This window comes from Dromaius novaehollandiae, chromosome 5 (assembly GCF_036370855.1).
Source record: "Dromaius novaehollandiae isolate bDroNov1 chromosome 5, bDroNov1.hap1, whole genome shotgun sequence".
Lineage (NCBI taxonomy): Eukaryota > Metazoa > Chordata > Aves > Casuariiformes > Dromaiidae > Dromaius > Dromaius novaehollandiae.
In genome coordinates this window covers 42,035,144-42,062,097 of record NC_088102.1, presented here as the reverse complement: position 1 = coordinate 42,062,097, position 26,954 = coordinate 42,035,144, and the positions used below count along the sequence as shown (strand labels likewise).

The following is a 26,954-nucleotide window of genomic DNA, read 5'->3' as shown; positions in this document are numbered from 1 at the left end:
CAAGCTAAGTCTTAAAGTGAACAAATAAGAAAACTGAAATATTTTACATTGAGTATACTTGCTTGTATACCCCTATAGCTTCATTGCACCTATCCAATACTCCAAAAAGAGATGAAACAAAATTCACAATACTACATTAATGTAATACGGTAGAATACAAGAAATGCAACAATTGCTACAAAAAAACCTATAAAAAGAGCGCTATTTATCCAGAATTCTACATCTGAAACAAACTGCAAAATGATATTAAAAGAAAAATATTCAAGTTCTTGTATTTACATAAGTCCAAGCTTCAGTTGACCAACATTTATTTTATGCTTCAGGAAAAAAAAATGCTTATAAAAGTAGAACAGCATTGCTTTTTCCAACAGTGCTTTTGACGCTGGCCAAAGGAAAAAAAATATCATATTGGCTATACTTAACAGTGATCTGACATAGATAATTTGGGATAAAGTTTTGTAAGCTGTAACGGTTTAGGGTAAGTGAAAGAGTTAACAATTGTCATTAGAGTCATCTTTCTTGACTTCACAGGCTCGTAAGAAAGTAAAGTGCATTTGAGCTTTTAATCTTGAGTTTCTATCTTCAGTCACAGTAGCCAGTTTCAGTGAAAAGGCCTTTGACCACGGACTACAGTACATGAGTTTTGGGGGGTTTATAGAATGTTAAAATAAAGAGTTAGCAATTCTAGCTATAGTCAGACAGAGCAGGAAACAAAAATTACAGGGCTTTCTAAAGCTTTTTTTGTTAACTACGTTATTTTGGGGGGAGGGGGGGTTGAGAGGCAAAATCATGTTTGTTTCATTTTTAAAGTAAAATTTAAAACCTCTAGCTACGTAATATGTCTTTGATTTACAAGTGTTCAGTAAGTTTAAAAAAAAGAAAAGAAAAGAAAAAAAAAAAGAAGTGAAGTGAAGCCCATTTGGGTTTGTTATAAAGAAGGCCCCGATTTCCAAGACTACTCAGTCAACAAAGTTGTATGCAAGTCAGTGAGAGTTCACCCCTACACCACAGACTGCAGGTTTAGGACCTAACTTACAGGAAAATTATTCTTTCAGGAAAATTATTTTCCTCATTTCCCCAAAGCTAGCTTCTCTTAAAATAAAGAGAAACGAAACATACCATCCTTCTGCTCCACCATTTCTGCTTGTGAAGGGCAGTAAGAGGTCTGGAGCACAGAATTCACATTTTCCTCTGAAACTTTTGGAGACACAGGCTCTCGTTTAACTTGTATGGAGGAGTCAGGAGGAGTGGTGGGTGTGATGCTAGCAGAAGATTGGAATGACGATGGCGAGTTGACATGGACAGATGCTCCCAACGGAGGTACAGAAGGAGACAAAGTGTCCAAAAGGGGCAAGAAGGAGCCTGCAGGAATTAAGTCAGTTGCCATCTGAGATTTGCTATTTCTTCCTTCAGCTGAGACACTGCAGGGAAGTTGCTCCAACTGTTCAGAAGGGTCAAGCGTTTCTAATGGCAAAAGAGGAGAGGAAAACAAAACAAACACATGCTCCTGTTTTACAAAACTTTGCAGTAAAATTTAGTGGTGCCAAGAACTCACTTTTAGTGTGCAGGCAGACAAGGAAGAGAAAAATTTGCAAAAAACCCAAAACAAAATAAACAAAAAACACCCACCAGATAGCGCTATCAAGGAAGCTGGATCACACATGAACAAGACTGACTCGAATATGGCAAGCCTGCAATTTTATTCCACATTTTAAATGAGTAAATTCAAGTTAAAAGCATTTTTAAGACACTGAGTTCACAGAATATGAGTCAGCATTCACCTGCTGTAGTTGCATGGCATCTCATACCTTGTAGCCCCTGCAAGATCTGGATTCTCTGACTTCTTAGTGTACTCATTTCCATGGCGATCTGCAACACAGTAGTGGTTTAAATCAGTCCAAGTTATGGCAATTTCTGATGCTGCTAACTTCTAACTCAGACAATCTCAGAAGTGCACTGTTACCTGTTGCTTTAATACAAGGAACCGTTGAACTTCAACATATGCTGCCTGTAGGGCAGCCCTAGCCTGCAAGAGACTGCTGTCCACGCTGTGCAGGGATTTGCTTAATTCTTCTTCCCTCAGTGAGATAGCCAACAACTGGTCTACCTGCGAGCGTTCTGAAAAAGAGAGGATAACTGCACTTGACAATACATTAAAATGCATCACATATTATGATAGCTCCATAACTACTACCACCTCTGAAGGTAGAAACATGTAAGTTAGATCAAGCATCCTACAGGAGAAGGAAATGAACTATCTGAAAATGACCTTCTGGGCCCTAAACAAAACACAGATCATTAATTTTGATCTGTGGTAATGTGGAAGCATTAAGCATCTTTGAGAAAGACCTGTTTAATCCCAGAATAAGAGTTTTCTCTGCTTAAAAGGGAGGAATGAGACACTCCATATTCATTTTCCAAAAAGTATTGCTGGAGAGGTCAGACACAGAGAATGCTGAGAAACTGAGAAATGCTGAGACTCCTGTACAGGTTTTTGGGTAGGACTATCCAGAAGCAGAAAGGCAAAGCTGCGTGGCCAAATTAGATTAGAGTGATGAGTGCTTCTCCCTTCAGATTTTCTGTCAGGAGAGGCAACGAACTGCTCTTTTCTGAATGGGGGAAAAGCACAGGTCACATCTGTGTAACTGGGATCACAAACGACAGGCAGAAAGGAGAAAAAGTCTTCTACTAGCAGCAACCTCTGTCAGATTAAGATGGGACTCTTCAGAGGAGAGTGCGTTATAACAACAGCATAGGAAGGCACTAAGCATAACTTTAATGAGCTGGGGCTCATCTTGAATGCCTCTAAATAAGAGAGCTTTGAGTAAGCCACAGGCATTAATAAGGAATATGAAAGGACTGGTAAGTGATGGTTCAAATCAGGAAGATTTCTGGAATCTCTACCACATTCCTCTGCATGTTGCACTGAAAAACAGTAAAAACAAAACAGTCCTCAGATGGGGAGCTACCAGTGGGTCCTTCCACATTTCAGAATTCCACGAGTTCTCTGGAAATCAAGATTCCCAAAGAAGGGTAGAAAGAGAAGGGAGCCCAGTGTAGCAGGATGCTCTGGCTCCAATCTTGCAGGCTGTATAGACCTGAAAGGGGTCCATGCTATCACCTCCAGTAAGAGCCAAGAAACAGCAAAGTGACATTAAGGAAATGCGATTCTAGCCAAGTCAGAATTACTAGGTATTTATAACTTCTATACCAGGTGCACACGTGCATATCCGTACATGGTATTTACTCACCTTTTTTACCTTTAATTTTTCTTCTTTTATTCTTTCTTTCTAGACTGGGGATTTCAGGAGAGGATCCCTCCTACAAGTAAAATCATTTATTAACAAAAGTTACAAGAGCAATTTTGCCTAAATCGAGAGGTAAAACGTCCACTGTCTTTTCAAGAAGCATTACTTGTACCCACAGAGAAGAATATATAATTCATTTTGTACATTCTCATATACCTTGTCCTTCCCTCTCCCCTTAATAAAGGGGGACAACAAAATGAGTTCTGTGTTTTCATCTCAGCTAAGATAAAATATTAAATAAGCAGGCATCCTTCTACATGCTCAGGTATGCAAGACTCAAGCACTCTTGGTTCAAAATTTCTGCTTCATAATTGTTAGTTGCTGTTCTACAGGATGAAATCAGTGAGAGATTAAGATTATTCCTTTCTAGATTTAACTAAATCATTTTGCTAATTTTGATCAGAGGCACAATTTCCCCCCCCCTTTGGGTAAGTCCAAGACAGGACAGGGAAACATATTCAGATGGAGAAAGTTGTGGCTTACAGATCAAAAGTGCTATAATCTTTAGTCTTTTTCTACCTTATTTTAAATATATTGTTTTGTAATAAGGGTTGCCTTTCCATGCTTGACCATAAAACCAGGAATACCTAAGGAAAAAAAAATCACTAGAGCCTAGCTTTCATTTAAGCTTTGGAATACCAGGATCCTCACTATAACACTGATTACTTCCACAGAAGTATTTTCATAGTTCTCATTTACCAGCATGGTATGTCAGTCACCTAATGAGAATTACAGAGCATTTGCAGTTTCTAATTAAAAAGCAAAGATTAAACAGGAGCCCCGTGCTACAAAGGCAGAAATGGAAGGAAAAAGACTCTTCAACAAAATTAAGTCAAACAAGCCGATTAGTTTGAGGGTAGATGTCAGTGTACAAGATAATCAAACTGAAAGAGTCCTCCCTGTAGAGATCATTACAAAATTGAATGACCACTGACACAAGAAACATTTTATTTTTTAGCATCCCAAGGCTGCACAAAATTGCACACTTACTCCTGTCGCTCTTCGTTTCTTTCCAATTCCTTGGCTGTCATTCTGCTCAGTACCAGATGTGCAGCTACTGTCTGTAGCTGCATCTATGTTATTAGATACCGCAAGAACCAAAGCACCACTTGAAGCCAGGGTATTTTCTTCTCCTGAGATTTCCAGTACATTTTGTTTTTCAAGAAGGGGTGTTCTCTTATCTCGGCTCTCCTGATCTTGTTTTGTGAGGCCTGTGACCTCAGAGGATGCTGGCAGGCTGTGTCTGCTTCCACTAGTCTCAGTTCCTTCAGACATAAATGGTGACAAAGGAAGAGAAGATGTCTCACGTTTAAAGTCAGCCTCAATGTCAGCATTTGCTTCATATCCAGATGTTAAGTGATGTGAGTGGCTGGTGGCAATTATTTGCCTTTGCTCACTTTCTTTTGTTTTGGCTTGGTCACTGAAGAAGCTGTAAGCAGAAGGATTTCGGTCCACAATCACACTGCTTTCAGAAAAGCTACGTTTTCTGGCTGACCCAGGCACTGCTAAGGAAATCCCTTCCCACTGGAATCCTTCTAGAGTAGACAGATCAGACTCTTCACTGAGTTCCAAACCCTCCTGCTCATTTTGAACAAGAGGCACCATTTCTATGCCAAACCTTTAGCAAGACAAAAAGAAAAATATATACACATGTAACAAGTCAGATAAATCTAGAAAAAAGCTTTCTCCTACCTACTCAAATACACATTACTGCATCAAGAGATTTAGCAACTCATTACACTGGTATTCTGCTGCTTTCTGTCTGATCTGGGAATGGAACATCTTCTGCATATCACAAAATTAAGTTTTGTGGCTAAGAACTGATACTACAACTTCCAAGGCAGAAATAAACTTTCATTAGCTATAGGGGTTCTAAAAATTTGAATAGTGTCCAGAAGTTTTGTTCATCAACAGACAAATCTCCAAGTGGCTACCTTTGCTGCTGAGCTACTACAGCTTAGCTCTAAAGGGGAATTTCAAACAGGAGCAACACCTGCATTATTTTCAGGATTACCTCTATCGAGTTTGCAATAAGCAAAGATGAAATCTTTGCAAGAGCCTTGAAACAATAGTCCCTACATGAGGTTTAAAGAAAGCTTCAAATATGTGAAATATAATTGCTACCTCTAAACACAAAAAACAAACTGGTCAACAGATTAAATCAGATTAACAAATAAAGAAGAATCATTTATTCTACTCACAACAATGCAAGCTGCTTCTTATAGTTTGAATACATGAATAAGCAATTGCAACATTGTTCACATCTTCATTACATTTTTTACATTCTTCTACTTGCTAGCAGGTGAAATGCAAATACGTTGCTAGTGTCCATATTTAGATATTAAGCAATCATTATGAACTGATAATAATTAGCTTCTTCCCTGAGCAACAGCAAAGTGATCTCTTCAGCAGCAGACTACAGTTACTTGCCTGTGGACAGACGTCCGCAGCAGCAAGAAATCTTACAAACTTAAATTATCTATATGTGCAAAAGACAGTGGTATAGTAAACCTCATTCTGAAGTCTTAGCTGTAGGAGTCTGGAATTTGTTTAAGGTGTGGGGCAAGCCCCCTCTCCCCCCCTCCCCAGAGGGGCATTTAGACTTGAAAGCTACCAACCTTGGTAAACCTTTGCCAAGTTCCTGTTTCTTCTTGGTTACCTGCTGGATTACTTGATCCCAGTTTACATTTCTCCGGGAAGCACTAAGAATCTGCCTGAGGGTGGGTTTAAGCCCCGACTCTTTCTCCATCTCACTTCTCCGATGGCCACTAACATTGCGAATTCGCCGTGCGTTATTGAGATTGGGCTCTGGAAGATGTGTCCCAGCTTTGCTCTTCAGACTAATATGTCGTGTCAGGTCTCTTTGCAGAGAGGCAGGGAGGCCAAGTTTGCTTAAATCAGGAAGAAGGAGACCTAATGATTGGCTTCCTCCCTTCTGCAGCTCATGATCCGAAGGATTTTCGAAACCTTCCATTTCAAAGTGATCACGTGACTTCACATGCTCTTCATCACCTTCTCCTTCCTGCGCCGTTTTCAAATCCACATGCAAGTTGTCCTGACTGCTTGATGGAGATGCTGTGGATTCCATCTGAAATGCAGAATCTTTTTGGTCAGCAGAAGCAATAGCTGAAACAGCAGGTTTTTCATCATCTTCCCTTTCCGATTTAGCAGGCTTACTTTCTGGAACATCACAGGGTAAACAAGAACTAACAGAAGAACTCAACTTTTCAACTCTTGCTTCAGATTTTTCACTGCCGGTTAGATCATCATCACTCACATCTTCTAATGAATCTAGTCCGAACTTGCTCTTCAGAGAGACTTTCCCAGCTTCTTCCATATTCTGATCACTTGTATCCTTGCAAGAGTCTAAATGAGGATTTTGCAAGGAGTGGCTGGATTGAAGTTCTTCATTTTTTTGTTGTGTTTCGCTTAGGTTATTAACAGCTTCTCCAACACTGCTGCCAAGCACATCTCTGCTGCCTTGTAAGTTATCTGCACATGCGCTGTGCAGCTTTGACGCATAAGAGGGGAAACTCTTTGTTTCCAAGTTCAGTGCATTCAAATGATTCTGCTGTTCACCACTAGTTGAGGATAACAGAAGCTTGACATTTTTTAAGAGATTCTCTGTGTCCTGCTTTTGGGAAGACAACTTCATGTCTGTGATATTCAGGAGAGGGGATTTCAGCGATGGTATCCTATTCCTTCCACCATCATCTTTATCAGGCTTTTCACCACTAGAATAGTCTGTCATTAGCTTGCAAGAATCAAGGCAATCTGCGGTTACATTAGCGGGGGAAGGTACTTCCCATTTTTTAAGTTTTGGGAGGCCTGCATTGGATTCACAAGTTTTTACTTTCATTGATGAATCAGTAAGAGGCATAAATACAGAATCTGTTTTCTCCGGAGTTTTAGAAACGTTATCTTCAGACCATGACTGCTGCTCTGCAGCTTTCTGGGATGGGTAGGGACTCCAGCGATATATTTTATCTCTGGAAGGACTGCCGCCTTTTCCACTGGTTCTTGAAGTTTTGTTTTCTGGTTGCTTGGAAGTACCAAAATCCAGTGCTCCCTCAGGAGGAAGTTTATCACTAGTAAAATCAAGTGACTCACGCCTATTACTTCGATCTCTGTATGGTACAATATCAATGGTGTCCTTCTCCTGCCACTGCCATGTATACCTTTCCTTATTATAATTAATTGGGTCTAATGAATATGCATCTCCTGAGCTTCCAAAATTCCAGCCATTTGCACCATGAGGACTAGATTTCCAGTTTCCTCCATAACTCTTAGAATTCCAGCTAGAAAAATTACCTGTTCCTTCTGAGTGCCAGGTAGGATTTCTCCCTCTGGCACCATGATGCCAATTTGATGTTCCTCCTCCTCGCCCACTTGGATGCCAAACATTTCCGGAATTCCCATAGTTATGCCGATTTGAAGGGTTTCCTGAAACATTTTGGTGCCATCCAGAGCGTCCCCTTGGGCCACCTGGATGTCTGTTTATATTAAGGTTCCTCAGAGAGTGTGAAAATTTGCCTTGTCTAGGACTAATATAATCATCTTTTTCCCATTTCCAGTCCCTCTGTGATGGATTATGATGATGCCATGATGACTGATCATAAGCTTCTCTTTCTTTGTAAGTAGCTCTTTCTTCTCGCCTCCTCTGTGATCTCCTATCATCACATTCTAATTCTTGGTTTGCACAGCATGGTTCAGCTTGCCTACAAAACAATTTAGAGAAACTTGAATTTTCACTCTATTCCCCTTTAAATCCAACAGCACACAAGCTCCATCCATTTTATCTGCACTGAGAAGAAAACGTTTTATATGAAAAGAAAGGGAAGCAACTTATTTAGCTGTTCTACTCATCAGGCTTCTGCAGTGTTTGACTTTCAAGGCTAGTATTGTACTTTTACTTAAATCTGATATTCCAAAATTGCTCCTACAAAGACAGCTGATTTGGTGCAAGGACAGTCCAACAGAATAATTCTTAAATATTCCTGTTTTAAGTCAGAAAAAAATATTCCTTTCTATTTACTAGTTATTGGACTAATAAAAGACAAGACAAAAAGAAACTTTTCTGTCGTACAGCCTTTTTGTAATTTAAGCAGATCTTACAAAATAGAAGAAAAATTAATAGTCGGACAAGATTACTTTCTCTGAAGACTGTTCTGCTTGTGGTAGATAGCATTACTAGGGTGAATTGATACAAAATAGAAGGAAATTTAGGCTGAAAAGAGCAGTTATTCTAGCTTTTGGAGAAAACAATGATATCACGTCTCCGTTTAAAAAGCTCAAATTAAAACACACATGTAAAACATCAACAGAAGTTGTGCCCCAGATACAAAAATATTTTGTCTTGTTTTAACCAACGGACACAAACAGTCCACAGCATGCAATGACTAGTCTGTAAGAGCCTCCCAGAACCACTATGTATTGCCCTTTGGATAACGCTTGTGCTTGGCAGCCTGTCATGAACACGTGGTAAATCTATCACATGTACATTTAAAGATAAATGCTACCTTAATGCCAACAGCTATTCCCAGGGTCAGTAGTATTCTATCAAATATTCTACCAAAAGAGGAGTTTTCATGAAAAGTTTTTCAAAAACCGACTACAGAACTGCTTCTTTCTGACCTTACAGGAATACATTTGCTCTAGGTTCCTGGGTGAGCAAGACAGAAAAATTTTGCACCACTCCGCTCATAAAACAAATGACTTCAGGGTAAACTGAAAATTCACACTGCCTCACCCTTCATACTGCAAGTTTTCAGCACATTCCAGTTTTGCTAAAAGATGTGCAAATAATTACTGCCTAAGGAGAGACGGATATCACCCTATTATCGGGCTATTGCATAGAATAAAGTGAGCTCTGAGAAGAGAAATCAAAGGAATGGTGTCTAAGTGACACCATTAGTTCTAAGAGCCGACTCAACTAGATTATGATCTAATGGAAACAATTTTGCTGTATTAGTAACTTATTTCTTTCCAAAGCTGCATCCAACAGAGAGAGATTTTATAAGATTTCAGTTATCTCAGAATACCAATATTTATACCTTTACTGAACAGAAGCAATAAAAGTGACACTGTTACTACCTACATTGACCAATAAAACTACCATGCAGTATACTACAGGGCCATCCTAATATGACAGAATAGCTTCAAAACCAAAAAGCAATTTGTGCATTTTGAGACACTAACTGGAATTTCCAGGAAGCAAGAGCCAAAATCAAAAATCAACCACCCATTTAATACCACTGCCGTGCCATAAACCTGGTTACATTAACCATGAACATTACATTAACAATGCACCCTTGTGGTGTCACAGGCAAAATAAAAGGCCATACTTGTTACTCTCTCCAGCACTGTATTTCATAGCCACTAGAGTTACGATTAGCTAATGGCGAGCAATAAGAAACAAGTAAGAAATTTCATTCAAGAATTGATTGTAGGATTTAAGTGCGACATTAAAAGAACAATCCAATTCATTTTAAAGATCATAAATCACAGCTTTATAACATAAACTGTATTTTGCAATAGTGTCTAATTAGATTCATACAGCAAAAACTCCGCTTGATGCTAGTACTGCTGTCACGTTTATTAGACACTCCAGTTAAAAGCAGCATCAAATATGAAAATAAAAATATTAGGGCTCTCAATTCCATGTTAGGGACTGTGACACCACAAGGTACCTGTTTTTATCTATAAAGGAAAATAGTTGACGTCACTTCCCTACATATAGTAGATCAACAGAACAAGGACATTTAGCAGAATCCTATGTACAGGCTGAAATTACAACCTCCACATACCTCTTGGATTGTTCTCATGATAAATACTCTGACCGCACACAGTTTGCATTTCAAAAGCGCCGAGGCCTTAGCAGCAACTGTGTTAAAAGCAATTCTATGATGCTACATCTAAGGGGAGAAAGGAAAACTCACCGGTTCCGTTCCTTCCTTTGCTTGATTAGTTGAATGAGTTCTTTGTCAAGGTATTCTTCTTCTGCCTCTTCTTTCTCCTCCTCTTCTCTGTCATGGGCATCAACATTGTCTTTGTGCAGCTGGCTGGAGATGTGCTTGGCATATGCTGACAAGCCCACCAGTGTCACCCTGCACACCTGGCACTCATGGTTGCTGTCCCTGGGGAAAGAGGCAGAGGGTGGACTGTCAATTCTGCCAACAGGCATGGCAGGTAACTCCGGTCTTGCTTTGCTTCCTCTGAAGGTGCCTGTCTCCTTAGCCAATGGCTTATGTACAAGGCACCTAAGTTGTGCTCAGTATATTTAAGTTACTTCAATTTTGTGGCTTTTTCTTTCAAGGTCTAGATTTCTGATGATCAGTTTTTAAAGATTTTTTTCCAACAATCAAGAGGTAAAAGACTTGGTAATAGAGCTGTAGGAACTGGGATGAGAAATTCTTCTTGAATTGTTGTACTCAAAATCTTTTCAGAGGAAACATAGCGAGCGAGGAGGCAGAGTGGAAGGCTTACAGAGCTAGCAGGAGCTGCTCTGAAGCCTATCCATGGTGCCAGCTGCACTGAGCGAGCCTGGTGACAGCTTCTACATTTAATCATTGCCTCAAGCCTTGCCCCAGTGAAATTTAGCAAGGGGAGGAGGCAGTGCGTGCATCCAGCCAGTCCTGATACAGCATAACCTAAACCGGGACAGCTGAGACTGCTGCCTGGAATTCAAAGACTCCACAGCACAGCAAGTGATGGGAGGGTGTCTTCAGTTCACTGTACTTTATTTGGTTCAAATGCACATGAGGTCTGCTTTCTACTTTAGAAGACTTATCTTAAAAAAATACAAAAATGATTTCAGCTGGAAGAAGTTGACAGCTGTGACAGACAAATGGTTTTACTCATGTTTCAGTGAATACTGGGCTAAAGTTATTACCTTTTTTTTTTTAAAAAAAAAAAACAACACCTATAAAAATATCTCATTTGTTCTCCTGACAAATCCTTTAGATACTCCAATGTTAAGGAAATGTGTTAATAATAAACCTAAATAAGGAAAGTATGTTAACTAGTTAAAAAAAAAGTCAGAAATTGACCAACTTAGGACTCATTGCCTGGCTCCACAATGCTTTCTTCAGCTCTGCCATTTAATTCATAAAAGCAGCACTGCATATCCCCATGAGACACACAAAACTAGTGTTATAACAGTAGTGCTATAATAGCAACACAAAGCTCAAGACTGGGGCCAAGAAACGGGGATCCATAAAGGAAAAAAGCAAACATGAATACCCATCAAAAAAAGCTATAAGATAAAATGAGAAAAAAAAAAATCAAAGATGCACCTTCACTCAAGATACCAAATCAGCATCCTTACTGGAGTGCTTAATGAAGAGTCAGCAACTAGTTACTAGAAACAAAATTTTAATATTCCTAGAAACCACTGTTTTTCACACTAACATAGTTCAAATATTTAACTAATGATGTCATTCAAGCACAGCCAGATGGGGTTTTCTTTTGAATAAGCCAATTCATAGATACTACGCTTTTTACATTTAATTTTTTTTTCATGTGGCAGCCTAACTAATTCCAGATCAAATACTTGCATAAATTTTACCTGCCAAGCGAGTAGTTTGCAAATTTAGTTTGTGTTTTCTGGAGAGGGTTTTCTTTTTCATCTTGCACACTTTGCACTCACTAATAAATATTCGAAACCCATATATTATCTACTGTACTTTGGGCTAACTCATTAACTCAAAGATAACCAACTCAGTAAATTTTACTAATGCATCAGAAGGAACAGAATCCTCTCCACATTCATAAATGGCACAGTTCTACACTGCTAGTAAGTCTTATTTTTAACTCAGGTCAGCACACTAGGCAAACTGTAAATAAAAAGCTAGCTTCTTGCTTGAAAAAGGTGTTTTTAAATAATGTTTCACTTATGACTTAAGGACAGTTCAACTAGAAACATACTTCAGTGGTACCAGTATGTTTTAGAGAAACCCCCAAATCTTTATAAGAACCATGTCTCAATTCTTTCATAAAATGTCCATCATCTTTGTTTATAAACAGACTAAATAAATGCAAAGGTGTTACTTTGGACAAAGCCAGTGAGTTAACAGCTGCCCTAAAGACAAAGAACTTGTTTCTACTCAGTTCTAACTTGTGAGTCATTAGTTTTTAAGCTGTGGTTCTTGGACCATTTAATGGTCTGGAAAGGACTGATTATATTTTTCTGTCCTTCTGTTAAACTACAAGAACTTAAAGAACAAACAACATCAGTTTTGTCATGGGAACAACTGCTTTAATTATAAAGATCAATTTGCTGGGAGTTTGGATCACTACACTTAAGGGAATTTTGATTTCCTCCACCTCTTTCCTTTCCCCAACTCTGTAAGTATCAGCCAGAATTGGGCACCCTGCCACAGCACATATGCATCACATCTGTGCATTCCCTCACCATACAGGCCAGAGCTTCATCCCCTCTGAAACACCACACAATCTGGTCTGTTCAAGAAGGCCAAACGCAGTTTGAAACGCACAGGACAAAAGTAGTCTTAATATGAAAACATCCAAGAGCGTTTTTTTCTGGATGTGTACAGTACTTGAGACTGTAGACTTGGTAACATCCTCTGTACAAGGGCATTATTTCATTTCCAGTTTTAATTAAGAACAAACAAACAAAAACAGGCCCTCTAAAGCTTTATACTTGACATCTAATTGCCATACTGTCCAACTGACATATGTCATATGGAATAAGATTTCAAGAGTAGGAAAGCAGCCTTAAAAAGTTTCAATAAAATTTTTCTAGCCCTTGAGACTGCTAGATTAACTTTAAAAGGAGAAAAGCATGAGCCAGTATATGCATGTCTCCTTCACCTCTTCCCTGCAAGAAGTCTGAAAAACAACTTCTGGCTGGAAGTTAAATCTGCAGGTGGAAAATGCTGGCATAATACACTTTAATGGTATTCTCTGTTACATAGTGTAACAACACTTATGAGGCTGTTGCTTGTGCTTCACATTTTCCACCTGGAGCATGTCTTTTCTTTTTTTTTTTCCAAAACTCCTAAAATAAGTCTACTAAACTGAAATGAGAGAAAGGAGAGACAGGGGAAGACCGCAAGGCTGTTACTGCATGATAAGAAGTGAAGAGTCTTTTATTCATTTTCATTTTGAGAACTAGGATGGTAGTAATACAGACAACTTCCATGTACAAAGAATTTTGCAAGAAGTAATAAAGACAGTTACCATAACAACAGAATATGAAATACTGATGAAACTTTAATTTCATTTAGTTTCAATTGCAAGGAAACAAAAAAGCAAGAAGTATCGGACCACCTGCAAGCCACCAGGGACACAATACATAACTTTTAAAGTTACTTTTACCTGGATGAAAGTCATAAATTAGAAGAGCTTGACTTAGAAAGACAAAAATAAAATGCCAAAATATGTGAAATTTTAAGCTGTAATCTTCACCACTTTCAGTCCCTGTATCCACCCTAGTCTCAGAATCACTGTCAGAAGAAAGTCCAGAATAGAAATGCTCTACAAGTTAGCTGACCGGCAGCCGTAAGTAAACTTCCAGTGCTGATGACACTCTGGTTTTTGAGCAACCACCTCCCAGCTGTTCAGTAATAGAACAAATGTCTTTTCACTCTCAATAGTGCAGCAGATGAGATATTTTGTGCAGTACAATGCATTTGACCCAAGGCACATTTTCAGAATCTTCCTAACTCCCAAGACCCAATTATGTGGGGCATGTCAGAGGAGAACGCAAGATGATCTAACTTTTTATTTTTAATAAATAGCTGAATTCAGAAAAAACAAGAAGCATAAGGCTGAGCAAGGGATGGTAACAGCAGAAGAAAAGGGGAAGTGAGAAAAGAAATGATAATTTTCTCATGCACTCCAGCTTTGTTGTGAAGCAATTTTTATCTGAAAATGAAACACCTGCCAACTTCAACACTTTTTGAATCTTACTGTAATAATAATTCTAATTTCAGGAGGGAAAAATTATTTAATTTTCTTTTCAATATATTTTTAATATTTTGATGGGTCACAGCCTTTGCCTAGCAATAAACTCATCAATAGAGATTCTGGAGACAAAAGTTCTTTCACCAATTTACTAACCTGCTGTGAAGCCTTGGACAAATTAATCAAATAGTGGATGGAAGTAGAAATTGGGCAACAGAGGTGAATTACTATCAGTTGGTGTGCACTTTAAGGTAAACAGTATCTTCATTACTTATATAGCATAAAATTTATATAGCACTAGGCACTGCAGAGCCCAAGTCTCAGCTGTGATCTTTGTGTATCAGAGACAGCAAAAACTCATTTCAGACTAAAACACAGGTTGCAAGTGGGATGCCTTGCAATGCCATAACTGTGCTGCACTAAGTGTTATTTTTTATTTTAATGAGAAAATTTGAAATGTTTGCAGATATAGGCTGGCATACTCATAAGCTATCCATTTTCTGAAAGACTTAACCTAGAAACATACCAGCTTGCTGATTTAGACAAACTACAGCAATACTTAGCAGTTACACCCAACAGGAGCATAAAATACTAAACAGATGGCTTGAGCAACTGTATTCAGCTGTAGCATCCATGTAGTTCAATCTCATTCTCCAAGCACAAACTTTTTTTGCAGCTATACGTATGCTTTGCGTGTAAACTGCTACTTAAGAGAAATAAATTTATAAATTTAAATTGTGTTATTTTATAATGCTGCAAAACTAGATAAGAGCTTCACCAGAATTCATACTGGCACAGCTTAACTATGATGGCATTAGTGTCCATCACAGTGTCTTAGTTTCACTCTGCCTTTCTAGGATAGGCTCTAGAGCCATACCAGCAGCTCTCATTTTGCACAAAACAATGAAAGCTACATGAACTAACAATTAACCTGAAAACAAAAGTAATCTATAATTTTTTTCCACTGGATTCAAAACAGATGAACTGACAGAATGAATTTCCTCTCCCATACCTCTAGGAGTTAAAGGAGATCAATTCTTACTTCATTGAAAAGTGTCTAAAATAGATTTGCTGTTTTCAAATAAAGTTTTGTGGTGCAAGATGATTAAAAAATAATCTTTATATCAGATATCTAAGAGTGCAGACTGTCTGATCTCCCTGGCTACCTCAAAAGCCATACACATTAAAGGACTTCTAAGTGCACTCCAGTTATACCCTGGCCCCATATATCAGGATGATATTTGAATACCCCTTAACTCCCTCCCTCTGGTTTCCAAAGCATGTAAATAAAGGCATGGAAACCAGGAGGGAACCACCATGCATCTTGGTTAGGTCTCTCCCTTAACCAAACAATTGTACCAGTGTTGCAGAGGACAAGGCCATCACCCAAATACACATGCAGCCTTTATGTCCAAGATGTCAGTCTTTTCATAGAGGTTTTAAAAGATCAACAATTGTTTCTGCATCATTGAAAACTTTTTAAAAGGACTTTAAAAGGGAAAAACTCTATCACTGTTCGCAGTTATTATGCCAAAGTCAGAATTCTTGTGCTCCCAAAAAATTAAGTATGAAAATGCCTAGACCCAAATGATTCTTTTTTGTCTGTATTACTACCATCTTGCAAGAGCCTAAGAAATACAAGAGAGCTATTTTTCCCCACATCATTTGTTTCAGTTAGCAAGCCTCCTGAGTCTTACACATTCAGAGAACACAGTCATTGCCAGCTTTATCATAAGTCATGCAAATAAGTGTGAAGTATAAAAGTAATTATGTGGAATTCAGCTGTTATGGGAAATAAGACATGAGTTCCCCCAGAGAGTGACAAGAGTGATAAAAGCTGCACAGAGAGGAAGGATGAAATACTGTTCTCATACCTTCCCTTCAGGTTTTCAAGTTCTCTGTGGTGAAGCATGCTTCTCTTGTGTTCTTCCATCTCCTTCAAGAGGGGAAAAAAAAGTAGAATTGGTCATAACAAAATAAAATGGTGTATCATATTTGAAAAGCTCAGTGTTGAGAACTATCCTGCGCTGCAGGAAAGTGTAATCTGCTCCAGTAGAGCTGTAGCGGTCGTCTTTTCTGTTTCTTTGACCATGGAAGCACAAGTGGTCACACTGTCGAGAAGTCACATAATACTGCCTTTCCTGGGAAAGGACACAGAGGAGTCATTAGAATTCAAAACAAAGTAAGCAGAATCCCAGGAGACACACAAACAGAAGTGTATGCAGCAAGTGCATTGTTCTGTTTTTTGACAAATTATTGTCAATTGTAATTTTTGTTAAAAAGCTGACTGATACCACTCTCAAGCATCACAGTATTTATAACACTGCATTTTCCTGTGCAACGTGAGCGGTCTCTGAATTTACATTATGACACAGCTGTAATTTCATCATCACATGCTATTTTACTCTGCTGGATATATTTTGGAAACTAAGATGTACCTAATAAGGCAGCTTGCTGTTTAGACCAACTTTGAGCCATGAACTACAATGGCAGTATAATTAATTGTGAATGAAAGAGCTGCTGGAAGAGAAAGATTATTCATAATTCAGGGATAGAAAGCAGTTCAGAAGATTTCACTTTCTCTTCCTGCTTGAGCCAAAGTATTTGGAAGTCTTCAAAGAACAGGTATTAATCACTATCCTCCCCAGTCCTTGAATTTTCATCTGCAAGGGAAAGCAACACCTTCAACCTTCAAGGGTTATGTGAATTAATACATTGGCACTTGCAACATATCCATGTGCCATGTCACTAAGCAATACATAAAAACTCCATTTGAAAAAAAAACACTCTGTTTCAGTGCAGGGTTTGAATGACATTCAATAAACAAACAGAAGATATACATAAAAATCAAGATGTTCATGAAAATACAAGCTGCTCTGGATCACTTTGCATTCTCCTTCCATATGGAAACAGATAAATGTTGAAAAGAAAAAGAAGTGAGTGTATTATGCAGCATTTTCAACATAGCATAATTTACAGCTTTTCACTTTAATATCTTTATACAGCAATATAAACCCCCCCCCCCCCCACACACACACACACTATTTTCAATATTCAGAATCAAGGATACTACACAGCCCCTTTCAAGGAAGGTATTCTAAAGCACATGTAAATATACTATTTGATTTGCAATAGATCTAGACCAATACATTACTGGTACAGGAATAAAACCTCCTACTTTCCACATTTTTTCTTTAAATGGAAGCATTTCTCACACATTTTATATATAATTATCTACTGATGCAAGATGTAAAGCATTAATTATTTACCTTTTTTGAGCTGTACACAATGTGACACAATATGCATTTTCGTTCTCGAACCATGCTTATTACTCTGGAAAGATCTTATCCCATACCTGCAAATAACAATAATTAAAAAAAGATCAGGATTTTTCCATCTTTGGTAAGGAAAGTAAAAATAAGAGTTACTATTCATGAATACACCTGTGCTGAGTTTCTTTAAGAGAATACATAGCTCTCTTACACATGGTCAACATTCTTCAAAAGATAACATAGTTTTAAATAGTCATCTAAAAAGCTATAAAACATTAAGTTTCCCTTTCTTATATTTTTCCTTGTCTTCCAAGACATGATGCTTATTCTACAAACAAGCAGGTACCTACTGTTCTCAGCAATTCAACCAGATTAGCAAAAAAACTTTTCAACTAGGATGATCAGAAAGAGAAGGAATTGAGGAAGTCAAGTGGGACAAGCTACAATCTTTATTTTGGTACGCAGGGCAGCTCAGGTAGGAAGAGAGATTTTTAAGGCCCAAAGAAAACAAAGGTTATTCATGACAGCAAAGAATGACAGTATTCCAGGTTTGCAAGTTCATTTATTCTCTGTAAAATTAAACCTAAAATCATTTAGAATTCAGTAATTTTCTCATTCACCTACATAAGAACTGCATATATGCACATATCAAAATACTTATCTAGGCAGTGTTTTAATGCACATTCTCTAACTTTATCACATGGGTACCTGATCATTAGTAAAATCTATCCATTTTGACAAAGCATCCTCAGAGGTACAAGATTATTCAGAATTTTGCGTCAGAATGTAACATTAAACATTTTAATCACTGAACTGCATAAGAATTGCATACATGCAAATTAAAGCAAGGTCAAATTAAACATTGTATGTATTTTATCATAATGTATAGCTCTTTAGGAGCATGATTAAATTTATTAGGGAGGTAAATAACAGTTAATTCTATAATACAAAGAAGGATGTATCTACATAACTAACAGAATAAATCTTTACCCTTTTCTTAAGGGACACTAAAACACTGAATGATTAAGCATTATAGCCAATTTTGATCGAGTTGGCAGAGACAGTTCCTCACCCTGAAGTAGAAAGATGTGCATCTTTTACTACTGCCAGACATTTTTTATATCTCCCCACAGAAGGACAGTTCCTTCCAAGCTCTGCTGTTTTACAACAATCAGCTTTCGAGCCAGCTTACCTCAGATCATCAAACTTAACCTTTAAGAGCCTTCTTCAATAGGTCATTTCCACAGTCTACCCTGTAAAGTTAATTTTAATTATTTACCATCAAGCTTCTAGACCTGGAGCATTAAACTCTCAGAATCTAGTACTGCACAGAAGTTTTGAGCAAAGAGTTGAACAGGAACTGGATTTTCACCAAATCCAGATTATACAGAGCTAAAACAGCTCTGACCTTCAGTGGCATTATCCAACTCTAAACAAAGGAAAAATGCTAGCAAAACCACACATACTCTAATTCAGAAGTGTGGTTCTTTGACAAGTAACTCCATTCCTCCAGATTTGCATGCCCACTTACAGTTTTTATATATATATATACACACACATATATATATATATATACACACACACACACCAACATCAGTTCAGCATAAATGGAAAGCAGCTGAGAGTTGTAACAGCCCTTTAATCTTCAGATAACAGAGAAAGCAGTTTCCTCCCTAAAAAGAAATTCTCATCATCATACCAAAACAAATTCATTTAAAACACAACAGGAGATTCAGTCATAGAAAGGACTCCTGATGTCACCTAACCAGTGTTCCTTGGGTGCCATTCTTGATCTCGCTGAAATACTTGATTTAAACAGTGTTTAAATATGCATTCCCTAACTTTATCACATGGGCACCCGATGTACTTGAAGCATAAGTAATAGCTATTTATCTTGACAAGGCATCACCAACAAAGGTACAAGATTATTCAGAATCCTCAGATTCAGAATTATTCAGAACTTTGCACCAGCCTAGGTCATATAGGGCACGTATATAAGCTCATATGATATCAGTTACCTGTACGCAAAACCACCTGCCTTCATGGAAGGTCAGAATGTAAAAATAGGGAGTTTTAGAACAAGCTATCTTGCAACTGTTTGAAACCATCTATAAAGAGCATGACTTGTTTTTAAACATACTTAAGCTGAGACAGCAGCTAAAGAAGGTTTAGGCTAATATGAGTAGAGATTAAAAAATAAGATGTTTCAACCTCAAAGACAGTTTTCCAGTAAGTTATCAGATATCTGAGAACAGGAACACCTCATCGGCATACTTCTTACACATGGGTGCAGCTACAGCTGATTAAAGAATTATTTACGATTATATCCAAGTGACAAAGTTTTGGGTGCCTGGTCAGTACAGGAAAGCTATTTTAATGCGATTAACATGAAGTTACCCCTGAAAAGCAAGGGTGGTAACCCTTGCACCAATTTCAGATATCTTCCTTATGCATTAATAGGTGTTCTGTTCCCCTGACATTCTTCACCAGCACTCCTTTGTAGATTGATAGACTAATACCCTGCATGTGTTCAGGATCTTGCTTAAAATTACTCAAATATTTACGGAATTCATCCTACACAAGGATGAAACATCAACGTGGGACTTAAATCAGGACAAACAAGTCAGTAAAGTATGATGACTCGCTGGCATCAGTTACCACATAACATTAAAGAGCTTTCTCAAGTAGAGCTAACATCACACCTGTTTTGGCTAATTAAAACATATAGTAACTATATGCTATTACAGGACAAGTTTAAGGCTAACTGCCCAATCAACTGGGCATTACTTATGACAGAGTACTAAAAATACTAATGGAATTCAAATGCTATTGGATGTCACTATGAAAAGTGAAACTCATCTCCACAGAGAGAAGCCCTTAGAGACAACTACTCAGATGTAAAGAAATTTAGCAGATGCTACAGGGACCAGCAGAAGACAGACCCATGCTCTATTTCCAGTTCATCTTTTGACTTGCTGTCTACACAGAGTGAAATCACTTCCCTTCATGCTTAGCACTATAAATACAAAATATTCCTTCATTGACTATGCAACAGTAACTAGACAGCTTTTGAGCCATTTACTCAGCTAAGGCATTCACCCTATTGGTAAAATGACATTGGTCAGTTTAACCATAAAACTTTTTCACTAAGACTTCAGAAAAAGAGTTTTCTCTGCAAAAATACAGGCATATTTGAATTCTTAAAAAGATAATCCAACACTTTAAATACCGAACAGCCTTCAAGCTTTCGGCAGGTTTAACAGTTTGTGCTTTTGAAACCACCAACTTGCTATGTGGCAAGGATGTTAAGGGAAGTACAGGAACCGGTAAAAACACATAGGCATAATCAAACTGCAAGCAGAGCTAAGTTTTTGCCAAAAAGACACAACCAGCATGTAGAAGGGATACATACTTCAACAGCAAAATGTAAAGCCTCCAAAATAAATGAGATGTTAAGACAACTTTCTATCTTGACAGAATGTTACTGATCTATAGGGGATTTTTTTTTATCTGTTTGTTAGTTTTTAAAGGGAGTCGATGTATTCTACAGATATGTGAGGTCAATGTAACTTGCCCACAGCCTGCATCTGCTCAGGGCTTGGAAACACCATACAGATTGAATTAATTAGAGCAAGTCTGTTAAAGAGATTTTGGAGAACACTTCCCACAAACAAAAATAGCCTACAAAGAAAATAAGGCATTAGACTACTTCCTGCTACAACATTCATTTGTCCGCAGTTATTCAACCTTACCGGATAACATACATTAAAAATGCGTGTCAAGGCTAAATCTGCTACAGATCAATGGCTGAACACTGACTATATAAAGCCACAAGTGCGACGGAGTGGGGCGGAGAGCCCAGCATTCCAGCTGCCTGGAAATCCTCAAAGGCCTCAAAGAGATCAGCAGTTCTGGCCCATCTAAAGGCCTGCCTAAAAGCTGCATGGCCCTACGGATAGTAGTGGATACCATACACTTGACAAAACGGGAGCCTAGATGCTCACTGAGGCAGAATGCTCTACAGCATCTCAGCCTCTCACAGCAATGTCGTTCCTTTGGCCTTAGCGACACCTCCCCTGCAGCAACCAATCGCACAAATATTCCAGTCAAGCTGCATCCCAAATAAGAGTAATACAGCTGCCACAAAAATGGGAAAGACGACTGCACAGAGGAAAGAAGCAATTCACTGCAATGGGCATTCATGAAATCTTTAGTTGGCTTAAGGGAGGATGGGGTGTAAACAAGGTCACTTCAACCTGAAGAGAAGTATCTTGCTCTGAGGAATTAGAAATGAAAGCATATTTAGGCCCTGCAAAGCACTTGAACAGTCATTGCTAAGCTAGCCCATATTTAGTTTGATTATCAGCATAAGTCACTTTGCTTATCTGCTGAGAAGCCTGGTCTTTTCACGGGAAAATCTCGAGGTCGCCACATAGGCCTTTGAAAGTTTTATACGACCTCCTGTTGCACCAAAGGAATGCTACAAAGCAATCCAGGAGTCTAACCAAATAATGTTTTATTAAAGCTTGGTAAGAGAGCTAGATTTTCTTCTTAGGGAAAAATTATATGGGTATAAAATCATTTCCACATATTATATGCCGCTGCAAACATCAAAGCCCAGTACAATCGTGTGAATGCTGTAAAAAAACATATAATTCATCATAAGAATAAAGACAGATGCATACTCCGATTTCATCACCTTGAGCAGAATATATGTGGAATGAGGCACCAACATTCAAAAACTACCTTTCCTCCCAGATTCTTTGCCCAGAGGCACTTGAATTCACTATGCATCACCTTGCTAGACTGCAGCTTTTGCCAATTGCCTTAACATTACTTCTGGGCTTGTGTGGGAGGCACTTTACCTTGCCACTGAGATGCTGACCTGCACAACCTAACCTGGTCAAGAGCCAGGAACTAAAGGACTTACTATAGTTAAGTCATGACTGGCAGCATTACTCTGACTTAACACATTAATGGAGTCATGCACTGCACAAACCACGTTGTGACCATACCTTTTCTTGAACATGGCAAAGGAGATAACTACACCACAGCCCAGTAGTTGGAATGCTTGCACAAAATGCAAGACTTCAGGTTCAATTCCTTCCCACTTTCCAAGTGCTAATTTCGGCCTTCTAACAGACTGAGGGCTGCTGCTGGCAGATGAAGCACGCTCTAGACCCCACCGCAATGAAACAGCACCACTATATAGCAAACGTTGTAACAGGGCTGCTGAGTCCCCAACTATTTTGACATTGAGCCAAGGAGGAGAGAAGAGTTATTTCAGAGATCAAAGTTCTTTAAGTTCCTGTTAAAAGTAAAAAAGTTCATTCCACTAAATTGCCTAGAAGCCATCTAGCAGGAACCATTTCTATGTTATCCCACGAATACTGCTGGCTTTTTACAATACACTGAGTTGGTACACAGGACATAAGGGACTGTAGAGAAACACCTATACAGACAAGCATATACATGGAAACACCTGGCATGAACACAGAGCTTTCATTAATGTCTACTCTAACTGCAAGTAAACCAAAAGAGTGTATACACCTCAAGTCACAATCAAACTGTATCTTTTTAGGTTCGCTGTATATACACAATGCTAACTTCTTTCTTTCCAGTACTGTAGATTCTTGTTCTCAGTTCTAGCAAAGCAACATCAGAAAGTCAGTCTACATGTTCACCCCATTATCATCTTATTCCAACTAGCGGGAAGACATGGTTAAGTTCAAATAAGCATGACCCATGAGAATCAGTATAGCAACTCACACAGAAGCAGTGAGCTACAAATCTCCGTAAGATAGTTGAAAACAACAACAAAAAACACTTAGAGCCACTCACAATTTAAAATAAATTTACATTTCATGAAAATGCTTTCTGAACCATTAACCTGTCCAAGGAGATCTTACTACAAATACACACAGGACCAGAAAGGACTCAAAAGATTACCTGGGTAGACTACTCTGATACTAAGACCGCATGAAGTATGCTTAGACCATCTCGGACAGGCATCTACCTAATCAGTTTATAAATGTGTCCAACGAAAGACAGCCCAGTGTCCCTAACAAAACCTCTTTTAGAGCTCAGCTATTGTTAGATTTAGAAGCACTTTCCTAGCACCCAATGTAAGCTTTCCTTGCTGTAAAATTAAGTCAAATATTCTTCCATAATGAAAGCAAAGAATATCTTATGGCTATCCTACTTTCAATAGCTTTTTAAACACTGAAAGACTCAGATTCAGGGATGTAAATTGTCCAAATATGAATGGGAAGTTGTTCAGCATCACTGCTGTATTTTGTGATTTACAAGCACCTAAAAATTACCCTACGATGGCTTTTGTTTTCCCATATATTCATAACTTTTCCCAGACTTATGCAAACTCAGTTTCCTCAGATGTCTTCTCAAAAATCATATTTTCTGAACTTATCAAAATTCCTGTTCCTCTTTCCAAGTTGCCTACAACACTCTTAAATGAATTCCCAAAACGGGACACAGTGATTCAGCTGAGACTCCTCTCACCACCCTTTGGAGAGGACAGTTGTCTTTGTACTCCCCCTATCATTACTTTTTTGAGCCTCAAACATAACTATTAAGGATTGAGGCAAAGTTTTATTAAGAATCAACATAATGATCCACAAACTGGGACAAATAAGCTACTTCATTTAAATGCATCTGTGATTTATAACAGAATTCATGTCAGCTTCTTTTGAGAATCTTGTGTTGTTTTGTAAGAGATCTTTGACCAACAGACCCTCGTAAGAATGATAGAAATACCCGTCACTTAGTTTTACTCTTCTTTCTGCAACACTTGATTGTATCTTTTTTTTATTCCTAGTACATTTATCCTCATAGTACCCTTTGCAGCTATGCATAGTATGTCTCTTCTACAGATTGGAAGCTAAGGAACAAGGACTGAGAAGCCAAATTAAAACAGCCTACTGTTTTGACGCAGCCTATCATGATACTACGGAAGTAGGTACCTGGCCTTAGCAAGATGATTCAGACTCCCAAAGAAGGGCCTGTATGGTCACTAGAGAGTCCATAGGAGAGCATTTAGTCAGTCATTAGGCTTACTCTATTTATGCAGTCACTACAGAGTACTAAGAACCACTGAAGAGTGATTTGAGGCTCTCAAATCAAGATAGTCAGGTTACCTGTAAGTATATGGAGCTTTTGTGTCAAGTAAAGCCAAGTTAAGGATCCCAAACATTGAGCGAGGAATCATTAACAACGAGGCAATAGGAATACAGTCTGAATGCATATGCCTCTGTAATACAGGTACTTGGTCCCAGGGCTGATTATTAGGGACTTCATCAACTTGAGATCAAAATGAGAAATAGTCTATGAGAACTAGATGAGGAAAAAAATCACTTACAAAAGAAATAAGAAAAAAATTTTTATGAAAGAAAGAAGTTATTTATAATGCATAATATCCTCTTCTTTTTCCTATAACCAGCTTGAGTCATGTCATATCTCAAATCTTATGACACCATCTGGTGGCAGAGTTTACAGAAGATAATTACCAGATGTTAAAAAGAATTTTATCAATTTAAACTTGATTGCAAATGTCTTAGGAACTTCACCTTTACAAGACACAGTGAAAGTACAATGGAAAAAATGCCTTAATTTTACCTAGATGTTTTAATGACATTATCTACTAATCCTAGCATCCTCATACAGGAATTAAATATGTATTTATATGATAGCGATTGTTATTGTTCTTTGCACTGGATATCAGAACTTTGCATATAGTAAGATGCATTTTGTTGCAACCTCTTCAAACACATGACCCCTCTGAACACATGGGCTAGAAGGTACCTTAATTTTGGTGACAGTGACACAGGTAACAGGCTAACATAGTTTGGCTAAAACCAGTGATTTGTTCTGAAAGTACTAGAATACAGCACCTATTTAACAAACTTTACATAGGGTCAGTCAGTACTGCCACATATGTGGTGAAGTGGTGAATGCAGTTACCTCTCACTCTTACTGTCAGTTAAGCCAAAGTCAAGCAAGCACTAAAAAAATGCAGTTACCTTTAATAGAAAAGATGGTGTCTTTCAGGTCAGGATTAGAGTATATTTTCTAAGGTAGAGAAGTTACAAAGTCATATTACATTGACCCTAAGAATCCGCAATATTCAGCCCAAATACTGCAATACAACTATGGAGATATTGCAGAGTTCCAGAAAACTGTTAAAGAATTTGTTAGAAGGTTTAAATATTTTTTAGGATAGGATCTATCAGTTCATCAAAACAATCAATTACCTCAATACAGTAATTGAGGTTTGACTGAAAGAAGTAGCGAATGAAGGAAGGACAGAAACCAGAAGCAGAGGAGGTCTGGGAAAAGCAGCCCCAGGAACTCATGTTGAAAACAAGAGTCCATTGCACCTCAATCCTCTTCTCTCCCTGGTCACTCCTCAGAACTCATCTGTTCTACAAACCTCTTGAAAGCTACGCTTCAGTGGGGGTGGGAGGAGGAGGAGAAAAGGAAAATCGCTCACTTGCAGTAGACAGTTATCACACCACTAGCAATAAAAATAGAAAAATATAAAAAGAAACTATATTATCAAAAAGTAAACCACTTGAAACAAACTGAGCCCTTACAAGACAATTTCAGAACTGACGTATAAACTTTAAGCATCAATGCCACTTCTGCTCAACATTCATAAACTTTTTCCAAGTTGAAACTTATAAGCACTCCTGAACAGTTCTTACCATAATTTAAGCTTGTGTTTGAACTACTCTGCTTGCAATAACAAACACTTCCAAATAGCTCATATTTCATTATCCTATGAACACTTAAATCAGGAACCACATAGAAACAGTCTCAGTCTTTTCAGGCTACCTGACATATTTATCACCACATTCATACGCGATTTCTCCAGGATACGATTTTTAGCTTTACAGTGTGCAGAAGGTAACTATGCACCTCCGAACCCAAAGCCGCGTTTCAGCCTTAGACCCTCTTCTGGCAGGTGCGAAGAGACGGCACCGATAACTACGAGCCCGCAGCGGAGAAGCTGCTCTGAAAAAGCAGGCGCTAGACCCGACCGCAGAGCTCAGGGAGCCCCGCCGCAGCCCGCGACGGCCGCGCCGCGCCGCGCCGCACAGCAAGCCCAGGCCCGGCCCACTGCGACCCCGCCGCCAGGGGGCCTAGCCGCTCCGCGCCCCGCTCCCCTACTCACACATCGCAGCCCTCGCCCGGGCAGCGGCCCGCCAACCCATCACCCGGCCGCCGCCCCGCAGGCCCCGCCGCCGCCGCTGCCCGGGGGCCGCCGCTCCCACCGCGCCAGCGCCCGCGCCGCGCCGACCCCGCAGCGACCCGCGGCGCACGGCGGGGCGGGGCAGCCCCGCGCCCCAGCCAATCCGCTGGCAGGGAGGCGGCCGTGCTGCATGCCGGGAAGTACGCCTGCTCCGCCACGCTGCCTGCTGGGAATCGTAGT

The 26,954-nt window shown here is 38.9% G+C and overlaps 1 protein-coding gene across 9 annotated transcripts in view; it reads right to left on the bottom strand.

Moving 5' to 3' along the window:
* ZNF106 (zinc finger protein 106) overlaps positions 1–26,874 on the bottom strand; it is a 44,423-nt gene extending 17,549 nt beyond the window's left edge. For 2 of the 9 annotated variants that reach the window (XR_010389407.1, XM_026095610.2), the window contains exons 1-10: positions 26,697–26,874; positions 17,504–17,589; positions 16,109–16,170; positions 10,247–10,444; positions 5,927–8,026; positions 4,299–4,926; positions 3,252–3,321; positions 1,964–2,118; positions 1,782–1,869; positions 1,120–1,464 (exon numbers count right to left, since the gene is read on the bottom strand). Coding sequence is in view for 8 of the 9 variants with exons in the window: in XM_026095610.2 (XP_025951395.2) it covers positions 1,120–1,464; positions 1,782–1,869; positions 1,964–2,118; positions 3,252–3,321; positions 4,299–4,926; positions 5,927–8,026; positions 10,247–10,444; positions 16,109–16,170; positions 17,504–17,557 (3,700 nt within the window). In the remaining variant the exon portion in view is untranslated. Of the gene's footprint in view, positions 1–1,119; positions 1,465–1,781; positions 1,870–1,963; positions 2,119–3,251; positions 3,322–4,298; positions 4,927–5,926; positions 8,027–10,246; positions 10,445–16,108; positions 16,174–17,503; positions 17,590–18,698; positions 18,760–25,542; positions 25,592–26,696 lie in introns of all 9 variants that reach the window. The other 7 variants (XM_026095607.2, XM_026095613.2, XM_026095611.2 and 4 more) reach the window with 5 other exon arrangements.
* Positions 26,875–26,954: the final 80 nt, after the last annotated feature.